Below are 12,792 nucleotides of genomic sequence, written 5' to 3'. Positions count from 1 at the left end.
ATTTTTCAGTTGTCAATAGGGAAATCTATTTTTAGAAATAGTACAGGCTCAGGATAATGGGTATTCTCCTAAATTGCTGAGGAGAATGCAAATTAGTATTATCAGTTGGGGCAGTTTGGTGTAATATGTAACAAAAGCTTTAAAAATTTAATTCTTTAAGGAATTCACTTGTAGAAAGTTATCTTAAGAAAGTAATCATGGATTCAGAGATTTAGCTTCAAAGACGTTTCCTGCAGCATTGTTTATAATTTTTAAAAATTAAAAAAATTCAGCATAAATATCTCAGTTCTCAGTTCAGTCGCTCAGTCATTTCTGACTCTCTGCAACCCCATGGGCTGCAGCACGCCAGGCCTCCCTGTCCATCACCAGTTCCGGGAGTTTACTCTAACTCATGTCCATCGAGTGGGTGTTGCCATCCAACCATCTCACCCTCTGTCGTGCCCTTCTCCTCCTGCCTTCAATCTTTCCCAGCATCAGGGTCTTTTCAAATAAGTCAGTTCTGTGCATCAGGTGGCCAAAGGGTTGGAGCTTCAGCTTTAGCATCAGCCCTTCCAATGAATATTCAGGACTGATTTCCTTTAGGATTGACTGGTTTGATCTCCTTGCAGTCCAAAAGTCTTCTCCAACACCATAAATACAGCATAAAGGTAGAAGAATATTGTTTAAACAATGGTACAGTCTTTGGGGTCACAAAGAGTTGGACACAACTTAGTAACTGAACAACAACCTCAGATGTGCAGATGACACCACCCTTATGGCAAAAAGTGAAGAAGAAATAAATGAAAGTGAAAGAGGAGAGAGAGTGAAAAAGTTGGCTTAAAGCTCAACATTCAGAAAACTAAGATCATGGCATCCGGTCCCATCACTTCATGGCAGATAGATGGAGAAACAGCGGAAATAGTGGCAGACTATTTTTTTGGGCTTCAAAATCACTGCAGATGGTGATTGCAGCCATGAAATAAAAAGATGCTTACTCCTTGGAAGGAAAGTTATGATAAACCTAGATAGCATATTAAAAAGCAGAGACATTACTTTGCCAACAAAGGTCCATCTAGTTAAGGCTATGGTTTTTCCAGTAGTCCTGTATGGATGTGAGAGTTGGACTATAAAGAAAGCTGAGTGCCAAAGAATTGATGCTTTTGAACTGTGGTGTTGGAGAAGACTCTTGAAAGTCCCTTGGACTCCAAGGAGATCCAACCAGTCCATCCTAAAGGAGATCAGTCCTGGGTGTTCATTGGAAGGGCTGATGTAGAAGCTGAAACTCCAATACTTTGACCACCTGATGCAAAGAGCTGACTCATTTGAAAAGACCCTGATGCTGGGAAAGATTGAAGGCGAGAGGAGAAAGGGACGACAGAGGATGAGATGGCTGGATGGCATCACTGACTCAATGGACATGAGTTTGAATAAACTCGGGGAGTTGGTGATGGACAGGGAGGCTGGCATGCTACAGTCCATGGGGTCTCAGAGTTGGACATGACTGAGCTACTGAACTGAACTGAACAATGATGTTAATACTATTCAAGATATATCATTGACTGAAAAACTGTGGTTCTATTTTTTAATAAGTATATTTGTTAAATAAAAACATTTTAAAAATTTAAGTATAAATAGCTAAATTGAAAAAGACCAAAATTTATTATCTACATAGAAAAAAAGACTGAAAAATATAGTCAATGGTTACCTTTGAATTGGTGGGATTGTAGATGATTTTTATTTCGTTATCTTTGCTAGTTTTTCCTGAAATTTCTATAGTGACCATGTATTGTTTTGATAATAAAGAAAACTTGTCTTAGAGTTAAATCTTAAGGAAACAGGCCAGACTCCTTGGAGTCGATTTCCTTAAGGATATCCTTTCCTTTGTCAAAGAACAGGGACATTTTAGCAGTGAGCAGAAAAAAGGCTATAGCTTCTTTTCTGTTTATGATATGCTTATTAAAGAAAATTCAGAAAATACAAAAAGTATGAGGAAGGAAATGCCTCATCAACCAGAGGACACAAACGTTTTATACAGCTCCTTCTGATTTTTTCCCTAGGTTATGTGTATATCTCTAAATACTAGGTTTTTTTCACTTAACATTAAAAAAAAAAAAAAAAAACTTCCCTACCTTGAAGCATGGACATTTAAAAGCATAGTGAATATTTGTCTTTCATCAAGGTAATAATACATTGGGCACTTACAACACGCAGAATGCTTCATGGTCAAATAGTAGCTACGTGCTTTTTCAAGAGTTTGTTACAGTCACGGCGGTAAATGCTGGACTCCTCTGGACTGCCTCAAATGATGAGATGGCGGGCACATACTGTTTCCCTCTGAACTAGGCTTAATTTGCAAGACTTCTTCACATTTCCTATTTATGTGAATTATTTGAATGCTTACCATCCAGCCCTCTGTTTTCTAGAAAGCAAGCTCCTTGAGGAATGGCAAGGACTTTGTTTTGCCAGATCCCTAGTGCCTAGGATAGTGCCTGACACATAGTAGGTTCTCACTAAATGTTTGTTTAATGAATGTCCCACTTTGCCTTTAGAGGTAGACTAACTAATTGTTATATCCTAAATTAGTATGACAGACCACAAATAAAATTGACTCAGTGCTTACGTCACATAAAAGTTTTTATAAAGAACAGTGCATTTGATGTGACTAGTATTCTTACTTGCTGACTCAAATAAGAAATGGACAAAAAAAGAAATGGACCTTTTCAGCAAATTATCCCTCATGCTTGACTACACTTCAGTTCAGTTGCTCAGTCGTGTCAGACTCTTTGCGACCCCGTGAATCGCAGCACACCAGGCCTCCCTGTTCATCACCAACTCCTTAATATATAATTAATACAAGCCAGGGATTATTCGAAGCACAGTTCATATCGTGCTTAATTCTCAAAAGAACCCGATAAGAATATAGGTATTATTATTATTCTAATTTACAAGTGAGGAAGCTTGAATCTGAGAGATTAAATTCTTAGTAAACTATTAATAATAATTTTAAAACTGGCATGCAATCCCAGATTGGACCAATTTCAAAAGCACACCTTCTACCACAATTCTCTATTGTCTCCATATTTTAAAATCAGCAGGGTTTATACACTGGTTCAGCAGATACCCACTGAGTGCCCATTAAATGCTTGACACTGTTCTAGGCACTTGAGGGTACAAGAAGTGAACAAAATAGACCAAAATCTCTGCCCTCATGGAACTTTCTGCTGGTGAGGGCAATAGATAAACTAATACATGTTCTGTTAGGTGGTGATAAGTGATATAAAAAAGTAAGTTAGGGAAGGGCGGTGGGAGGAGGCCAGACTGAGATGAAATTTGAAGGTTTAAATCGTGGTCGAGAAAGGAAGGGAGGTCTCACCAAGGAGAGCTGAGCACAGACATGAAGGAGACATGGCGGGCCACGTAGCCCAGGGCCCGAGGCCATCAGGGTCTTCACAGGCCGGCCTGCCTTTAGTTCTCAGTTCTCTGGGGCCACAAGTGTGTCAAGCCACCTGATTTCTGATTCTCAAGTTTGCAGATCTAATCAAGGGAATCACTATGGGACTTTTTTTTTTTTTTTTGGCCTAGAGTACATTACAGTAAGCCAGAAATCTCCAATCTGTGGAGTTTCTCTCAGCAGAAAGTTGTGATTTCTTCCAAGCACTTTCCCACTTCAGACTACTGAAGCTCTGTGTGATCTGATGAAGCCTAACCATCCCAGCCTTGTCTTCTTGTGAAGGAGAAAGAGCAGTGGTCTGTTCATGACTTCAGAGAAGCAGTTTCCCAGATGACTCTTTCATGGCATAAGCTTTCCTCACAAATCCTTTACAGGTAGAACTATTTAAGCCCCAGAAGACTAAAAGAGGAGTGTTGGGCTCAACATAAAGAAAATCTTTTAATCAATTTACTCTATACATTCACACAATAAAGAAACATTTATTACACAAACAAAAAAGATTGTTGTACTCTAAATAAATAGTGAAAGAGGAATGAACAATACACATCGGTGCCTATCTCTGGGAAGAAAATGTCTCATTTTTTGCATTGGTTAGTGTGGAGGAACTTGAATGCTTTCCTCTGTTATTTACATTTTTACAAGCACAGACTCACATCAGCTGTATAGTTTTACAGCTATTCTTTAGGTACTGCTGTCCCAGCATTTCTTTCTGTTGGCCATCAAATCCTCTTTCCTCACCTTTGTGTTTTAGGAATTTTTGTGCTGTGTTGCACTGCATCAAGATATGTGAATTTGCTAAAATATTTCTGTTGTCGTCCCTAGGACTTAGAAGAATTCTGCTTCAGGTTTTGCATAAACCATTTGACTGTAGTAACACAGACTTCGGGCTTTGCAGAAATGGACCATGATCTCTTGAAGAACTTTATCAGCAAAGCAAGCAGAGTTGGAGCCTTTAAAAACTGATCCTCACCTGCAGGAAAGAAGTTTTAGTGTTTCCACTATCCCTGCAACAGTCAGAGAATAACTTCTTCTTAATAGTGTTGATGATGTGCTACATTTGGGCTGAACATGTTCTGTCAAAACAAGGGGATGGTGGCGAGTCTTCCCCCGCTTCTGAAATCCACTGTCTACAAGAGAAGGCATTAAATGCCCTGTTCAGATGGGACTAAGCTCAAGGGGAAAAAATTGAAATGTCTTACTATATTTACCATTTCCTCTTACGAGTCACTTAAGTTGAAGACTTTTGGTACAGGGGTCTAAGTGTATGCTATTCTGGCCAAATTTCCATATTCAACAGGCTGGTACCACACAGAGAAGCTTGACCAGGAGTGCTCTCACTAGCACACTTTCAGCATCCAGCACAGTGCCTTGCCTATAGCAGGCACTCAACTTATTACCGATCTTAATCATGCCTGAACAGCTTTATTTATGGGACACTGGATGAAGGAATAACTTAGGCAAAACAAATTTAAAACAGCTGAGGTTGCTATTATGGTACATTGTTCTGAGGAATAGTGGCTAATTTAAAGCGTTAATTAGAATTCACAAAAGGCCTTGGCAATTAAATTACTGAAGACCCAAGGGCTAATTTTAATTCTCCGTTTTACTCTGAGTCATTAATTTCCCACATGAAATTACTGAGTATGAAATACTGTCTTTGAGAGAGTGTTATTCCTGGGCTGATTTGCCTTTTACTTTTGTGTTAAGAGATTTGCCTCTGTAAGTAAAAATGGTTTTCTCTTGTAGTTGACTTTTATGTCACCACAAAACAGGTCTTTTAACTTGGCACAGTGTGATTATAAAAGTAGCAGCTGAAAAGGAACTAATACTTCCATTTCATGGGCACCACTAGCACGAATGAGGTAAATTTATACTTTTTAGATCAAGTTACCCAACTGCAAATGAGAAACTGAATCAGGATGTAGGCTGCAGCGTCAGCATCCTAACGTGTATTTCACAATATGATACTATGTGAAGAAACCTCTTTTGGAATTAGAAACCTCGTTCTGATGCTGAACTGTTTGATAATAAAGCGCTCATTTGTAAGTAACAGAACAAATGTGTGTGTTTTTTAATTCATCAGAAGCAGCAAGATTCTACCCACCTTATGTCTCTAGATACACACAGATTGTTTCATATAAACTAATTTTTTAAAGCAGTCACTGAGATAAGGCATCCTAACAAAGCCTACCCTAAAACCTGGATGACTTTTAAACAGTTTAATTACTATTCATACACTTACCTATGAATGATTGGTCTTTACTGGTGAGGTCGCTTGAATCCTTGTTTCTTTCTGTTTATCTGTTTTTGGTCTGGTAGAGGCCAAGGAGTCCGAATGTCTCTAAGTCAGAATCCCATTTCTGGAACTGTACAGTGTGGGTTATTTTAAAACAGTCTCATACCATGTGTGTGCATGTCCTGGTAGGTTTATTGCTCTCTCCGCAAAGAAACATTGAGGTGTTCCACAGCTTCAGTGTCATGGTCAGATGTCCACAGGCTTCATTAACTTCCGGCTTCTCCTCACCCTGCTAGGCCTGCTGTCACTGACCAAAAGCCTTTATATTTTACAGTGTCTTCCCGAACCTTCTCTTCCTCTTTCTTGCCCTTTTCTGACAGTCTTCTGAAGTTCCTCAGTGCCTTTTTCTTTTATGAACTCATTTCATGGAAACATGGGACCACCCAGAGAGAAAAACAGGCAAGTTTATTTAGGGATGAAAAATGGATTACCCTTCATGAGACTCCATAGTGGGTCACCACTCTGCCAGAGTACATGTTAGTAAGAAGGGGTGGATGGAGTTCTAGCCAGATATCCTCCAGAGAGGGAGAGAATATGATTTGTTTCCATATACTTGGAAAACACCTTCTGCAATGCGCCCCCCCGCCCCCCGCCTATGGACTTCTGGGTGCTAGAACTACAGTAGTGGGTGAGACCAGTCAGGTTGATCCCAGGATGGGTAAACAGGCAATAGGCAAGCTGGGCAAGGTCATTTCTGATGGTGATGATGCTGTTACACTTTCAAAGGACAGCGGCACAGTACAGAGGAAGGATTTTTAGCTTGGGTGTCAGGGAAGACCTCTGAGCTGAGAGCCCTGAAAGATAAGAAGAAACAAGCTAAACAGAATTGTGGGGCAAGATCACTTACAGACAGAAGGAACAGCAAATGTAAAAGCCCACAGCAGGGATGGGCTTGGCATCACAAGACAAAAAGGCCAGTGTGGATAAAGCAGAGTGAGCACGAGAAGGAGGCAGTAATCCACAGTGTGAGTACCCCTAGGAGAGGAGTGCAGCCAAGCCATTTACACTTTAAAAGGATCATTTTCACTCTTCAAGGAGTAGAAAGATGAGGAGGGAGGCCGAGACCAGTTAGAAGTCTCTAACAGTGGTCCAGACATGAGCTAACAGAAGACAAGTTTTTTTATCTTGAGCGAGTATGTGTTGAGTAAAATGGGGAAAGACCAGGGTAGAAACAAGGTGGTGTTTTTTTTTGTTTGTTTGATTTTGGTTCATATTTTTTGAGAAGCTGGGTGGGGTAGGAATTGAGTTCTTTTGGCTGTGATAGCTGACTTCTATGAAGAGCTCAGAGCTGGAGAAATAAATTTTGGATTCATCAGCATATAAAGCCCATTAAAGGCTAACAATGGACGAGATACTAGGAGAGAATTCAGATACAGAAGAGACTGTTACTGCACTTAATACAAAGACCACATCGGACTACTGAGACTCTTAACTAATTTATTGAAAAATAGACAAACTATTGTTAATTGTAGAAAATAGTAATGTAGCAATTTCAAATGTACAGTTTTAACCAATACAAAAAGCAATAAAGCAGTATCTGAAGTCTTATGTAAGAAATCTCAATACACAATCTCTGAAGTTCCTTAAATTCTGACACTAATTCTAACATGAACTTATTAGCAAAAGACCCAGTAATGTGGTAAGCCCTTGACCTAAAAGCTAACTGATTTGTATGATATTCATGCAAAAATGAATGAGGAAGTGAGATAAAGCTTTTTAGTGCCTGTGTTACCAAGAAAACTGTCAAAAAATTAAGTTTGCAACTTAATTGAGCACAAAATAAAATTTTGCTTTCTAACAAATAAGACCAGATTTCTTTTTAAAAAGAACTCTCAGTTTAAACAAAGTAATTTTCTAAAAGCTAGTAGATGCTACCTTAAATACCACCTATTTTAAATTATACCATCTCTAAATAAGTTAATCACACAAGATAGTTTAAATTACACCTTTAGGTGTCAGGGGGAGGGGGAAAGCGCCTCTTTTTCTACTATAGCTATTTTAATTTGAAGCTTCTGCACAAAATCAGAGAGAGAAACATTAATGTCTAACCCAAAGACCTTCCATCACCTGCACTGTGGACTAGAAATAATGTGGCTTTGAATGTGCCAGTGTAAGACCATGCTGAATTTAAAAAAAAAAAAAAAAAAAAGACAACTGCTAGTTCAAAAGATACATGGAAAACATGTACCCTTCCAGGAGGAAAAAAAAAAAAAAACCTCTTCCCAAATTCAGGAGAGGAGAATCATTGCTGAGATGCAATTAGGAAACTCTCTAAGAAAAAAAATTAAGGCTCCTATAGTTAACAGTCTGTTTGTGGAGTAAAATTACTTTGTATCTTGATTCTTTGGGACCCAGAAACGTCAGAAAGGGTCCTTGGGATGTACTGCATCCAGGTCCTCGACAGCAAAGCTCTAGTTGAACACTTTATTTTCCAAGTACTAGACAGGTACTTAATGAATTCAGTGATCTGAATGGTATAAAAACCAGGAGTACTATTAATAATAACTCTTTTTTTTTAAAGCATGAGTTGGATAAAGGATCAATAAACTCTTACAAGTCCTGAGGTATGAAACCTGTATCAGTAGTATGACAGTATCTCATAGGTCTATACTTTTGCTTTCTGTTTGCATTTTAAAACTAAAATTTATAAAACAAACACACAGTACACCCATTTAGTTTCCATTAGTAAACTAAACTCTAATGTGTAAAAAAATCAGTCATTTTCTCCTAAATTTCTAGCATCTGTCTTAGCACAAGAGTTCAGGGTCATTTGGGTGAATGGGGGCAGTCAGCCAAATTGCATTTGGAAGACAAGACGCATTTTCTAAGGGTATTCATGTTAAATTAAAAAAATAAATATAAATTAATAAAAATAACAGCAAACATCATACATGCCACAAGAGAAGACAAAAGTACTCAGATAGGCACAGGTTGTGAGACTCACTCCTGGGGGATCCTGCCACCGTTTGTAAAGCAGAGCAATTATTAAGTAAGACCCCTACGTATCAACGAGTTCCATTCCAAGAGTGTGTTCTTAAGTCTGATTTGTTCTTAAGTCCAACAAAGTTAGCCTAAGTACCCAACAAACACATTGGCTATATAGTACTGTACTATAATAGGCTTATAATACTTTTCACACAAATAATACATTAAAAACACACAAAAATAAAACATTTCAGTCTTACAGTACAGTACCTTGAAAACTACAGTAGTACAGTACACCTGGCACACAGGCTGGCACTGAGTGAACAGCAAGAAGAGTTACTGGTGGAGAAGAGACAGGAGGAGGGAGACGGCAGAGCTGAAGGGCCATCAGCAACAGGAGACGCAAGGCAAGCTGCAACTTCATGCCTGATATTGACGGCACAGGTTCTGGTTCCTCACTGGATTCAACTGTTCACATCTTTGAAAGTTCGCATCTTGAAGGTTCGCATGTAGGGGCCTTACTGTACTTTGGAAATAGAAACATCTGGTACAGCTTTTTCAATGGCAGGATTGACATAAGATTTAATCAACAGACACAAGATTTTCAATCCTGTACAATAACAACGCATGTTCTAGTGACTACAATGCTGCCAGTGGCTTAGGAATCCCCTGCACAAATACTCAGCTGTGCTATCCGCAAAAAGATATGTTATCTTCTTCACTAACTGTGGCTGTAAACAGAACCTGGGAGAGTCCTACAGTCAGATCTGTAGGAGACAAAGACAACGAAGCTGGATGTGCATGGCGTGCCCACCAAGGTCGTGGGGTCCTCACTTTTCTTCCCTGTTTGACGTATCCATGCTCTCATTCATTTTCTGCTTTTGCATTCGTGTTCGAGTAGATGCTAAAAAAAGGATGAAGAAATGTTAACAGTACTGATGGTGTGGGGTTAAGTTGGTAAACAGCTACCCTATTTGTTATGCTCACACCAAACTGATGGAGCCCAGGACCTCACAAGCCATGGTTTCCAATTTTTTAAGTCACATACCCCTATCAGCCAGCTTTTTCCCAAAATATGTACCATTAAAGTATGTATGTATTTATGTATATGTGTATAAATTATAAAACACATATACCCCAAACATTAAAAATCAATGAGATAAAGATAAATAAGCATTCTAATACTGTCTTATGTATCCCCACAAGGTGTTCTTACACACACTCAAGCGTGCCCAACTTTGTAGACCACTGCTCTAGAGGTGATGTGGTTAAGTCCAGCATCTGAGCAAAACAGAATCCTGGGCTGGTCCAGAATCTGCTGGAGTGAGTGTTATTCTTCATGAAGTTCAGAATCCCCTTGTGTTTGGAGATGCACTGCAAGTACTGCAAACGCATCAGCTCACAGCTCATTTATAATTTTTTTTAACTTAATTAATTAATTTGGCTGCACTGGGTCTTTATTGCTGCAAGGGCTTTCTGCAGTTGCGGCGCACAGGCTTCTCACTGCGGTGGCCTCCCGTGTTGCAGAGCGCAGGCTCTAGGTGCCTGGACTGCTAGTCGCGGTGCACGGTCTCTAGAGCACAGGCTCAGCAGTTGTGGGGCATGGGCTTCCTTGCTCCTCAGCATGTGGGATCTTCCCAGACCAGGGATCACACCTATGTCCCCTGCATTGGCAGGCAGACTCAACAGCCAGAACACCAGGGAAGTCCAGCTTATAGCTCATTTAATTTGGACATGGACATTTTAAAATACAGTATTAATTACAACACAGACAAAAACAGAAAGCTTCTTTTAAATTATTTCAAAATTCTTAACTTGATTTTAGAGGTGGGCAAGAGTTCTTTATAAAGCACAAAGAACATTCACACTTGGTAAAGAACAGAAAGAGTGACTCTCAGTCTCCTCTTCTGCTCTTTCCACTCAGCAATCCAGCACTGTGTGATGATCTGTTTTCCCAGAAAGCTGAGGAGCAACCTGGAGAATTCCTTACCCTTATGTGTTAAAACGCCTGCCACTTCCCCTCCATTTTCTAGCTGTACGAAGGCCCTGAACTTCAGCCTGGCAGAGGGAATTCACAGTCATTGCTAACTGTGTCAGTGTGAAATGGACTGACTACAGCAACTGAGCTCCTCTGTAAGAAAATACTCATATTTTTACATCTTTCTACTCCCTTTAAAATGCAAACTTGTGGGCTCCAAAAGGCTTCCATATGTTTTTAAGGCCTGATTTTAGTTATAAGCTTCATGTCTATTTTCATGCACTGGGGAGGAAAAGCTACAAAAAAGTTAAAACAGTAGTATATTAGTTGATGTAAAATCCAAAAAGAGATTCATTTATAAGCAAAGAACTTAAAACTTTTGTTACATTTAGTTTCAATAGTATCTTCAAATAATAAACATAGAAAAATGGTTTAAAATCAAAAGTAATTTTAAAAACTTTGTATCTCAAAGTTAGTATATATAGAGATGTACTGAAAGAAAGCTTCTTTTTAAAAAGTCACATTTTAATTGGTATTGTTCTTATCGACATGTCCTATTACCTAAGGATGACAGTTTTAATTGTTATTATCTCTTAAATATTTGTCTTCTTTCCAAGACCTGGCTCTGTTTCCTGTTAATGGATCTGGCACCAGATTATCAGGAAATGTCACCTCTTCCTGGTGACATTTCGTGTCTACCTCTCTAAGACAGTCCAATAATAGTCTGTGGTTTCTTGGTGGCTCAGTGGTCAAGAACCCACCTGCCAATGCAGGAGACCCAGGTTCGATCCCTTGGTTGGCAAGATCCCCTGGAGGAGGAAATGGCAACCCACTCCAGTATTCCTGCCTGGAGAATTCCATGGACAGAGGAGCCTGGTAGGCTCAAAGAGTCAGACATGACTTGGCAACTAAACAACAAACAATTTATGCACACTGATCTTTTTCCTTTTTTTTTTTTAAGATTTTTTTTTTAATGTGGACCAGTTTTAAAAGTCTTTATTTAATTTGTTATTGTTTCTGTTTTATGTTTTGGTTTTTTGGCTGTGAGGCATGTGGGATCTTAGCTCCCACACCCCCTGCACTGGAAGGTGCCGTCTCAATCACCGGGACCACCAGGGGAGTCCCCTGATCTGTTTCTTAATGTGCTTTCCATCTGACTCTACTTGGGTTAATCTTTCACAGTCTCAGATAAGTTTAGGAGAGAATTCCATTTGCCTTAACACTCCAATGGAAACAGTAACAGACTTTATTTTGGGGGGCTCCAAAATAACTGCAGATGGTGATTGCAGCCATGAAATTAAAAGACACTTGCTCCTTGGAAGAAAAGTTATGACCAACCTAGACAGCATATTAAAAAGCAGAAACATTACTTTGCCAACAAAGGTCCGTCTAGTCAAAGCTATGGTTTTTCCAGTAGTCATGTATGGATGTGAGAGTTGGACTATAAAGAAAGCTGAGCGCTGAAGAATTGATGCTTTTGAACTGTGGTGTTGGAGAAGACTCTTGAGAGTCCCTTGGACTGCAAGGAGATCCAACCAGTCCATCCTAAAGGAAATCAGTCCTGGGTGTTCATTGGAAGGACTGATGCTGAAGCTGAAAATCCAATACTTTGGCCACCTGAAGTGAAGAACTGATTCACTGGAAAAGACCCTGATTCTGGGAAAGATTGAAGGTGGAAGGAGAAGAGGACGACAGAGGATGAGATGGTTGGATGGCATCACCGACTTGATGGACATGAGTTTGAGCTAGCTCCGGGAGTTGGTGATGGGACAGGAAAGCCTGGTGTGCTGCAGTCCATGGGGTCACAGAGTCAGACACGACTGAGGGACTGAACTGAACTAATGTTCCAAACTTACATCAGTCTAATTTGGAAAATGATTTAGTATTCTTTATCAAAATTATGATTTCTAGTAATGGAAAACTTTTGTTTGAAATCCAGTTCTAAAACTTGCAAATTAGGAAAGTTCGATAATAGCAGAATAAAAGATTATTCTTTAAGTAAAGGTGATGATATTTATATGATATATATATGATATTTACATTTATGTGCTAAGTTTCTAATATCCTCCCTATACATCCAGCACTCAGAGAGTTCCTCATTACAGTTCTGCTATCCTAAAATATTTTCTAGCCACAGCCATCCATAATGAAGATGTGGTTTCA

At 39.3% G+C, this 12,792-nt stretch overlaps 2 protein-coding genes across 16 annotated transcripts in view; one reads left to right on the top strand and one right to left on the bottom strand.

Annotated features, from left to right (window-relative positions):
- The window catches only part of RCBTB2 (RCC1 and BTB domain containing protein 2), a 56,094-nt gene extending 50,605 nt beyond the window's left edge, over positions 1–5,489 (top strand). For all 13 annotated transcript variants that reach the window (XM_061133638.1, XM_061133645.1, XM_061133641.1 and 10 more), the window contains one exon: positions 4,253–5,489. In XM_061133638.1, the coding sequence (XP_060989621.1) occupies positions 4,253–4,393 (141 nt within the window). In that variant the 3' untranslated portion in view covers positions 4,394–5,489. The remainder of the gene's footprint in view (positions 1–4,252) is intronic.
- A 1,657-nt stretch (positions 5,490–7,146) lies between these two features.
- Positions 7,147–12,792, bottom strand: part of RB1 (RB transcriptional corepressor 1) — a 115,525-nt gene continuing 109,879 nt past the window's right edge. For 2 of the 3 annotated variants that reach the window (XM_061133199.1, XM_061133200.1), the window contains one exon: positions 7,147–9,555. In XM_061133199.1, the coding sequence (XP_060989182.1) occupies positions 9,482–9,555 (74 nt within the window). In that variant the 3' untranslated portion in view covers positions 7,147–9,481. Of the gene's footprint in view, positions 9,587–12,792 lie in introns of all 3 variants that reach the window. The other variant, XM_061133202.1, reaches the window with a different exon arrangement.

The sequence above is a fragment of the Dama dama genome, chromosome 30 (assembly GCF_033118175.1).
Source record: "Dama dama isolate Ldn47 chromosome 30, ASM3311817v1, whole genome shotgun sequence".
Lineage (NCBI taxonomy): Eukaryota > Metazoa > Chordata > Mammalia > Artiodactyla > Cervidae > Dama > Dama dama.
This window is presented reverse-complemented; position numbering and strand designations above follow the sequence as displayed.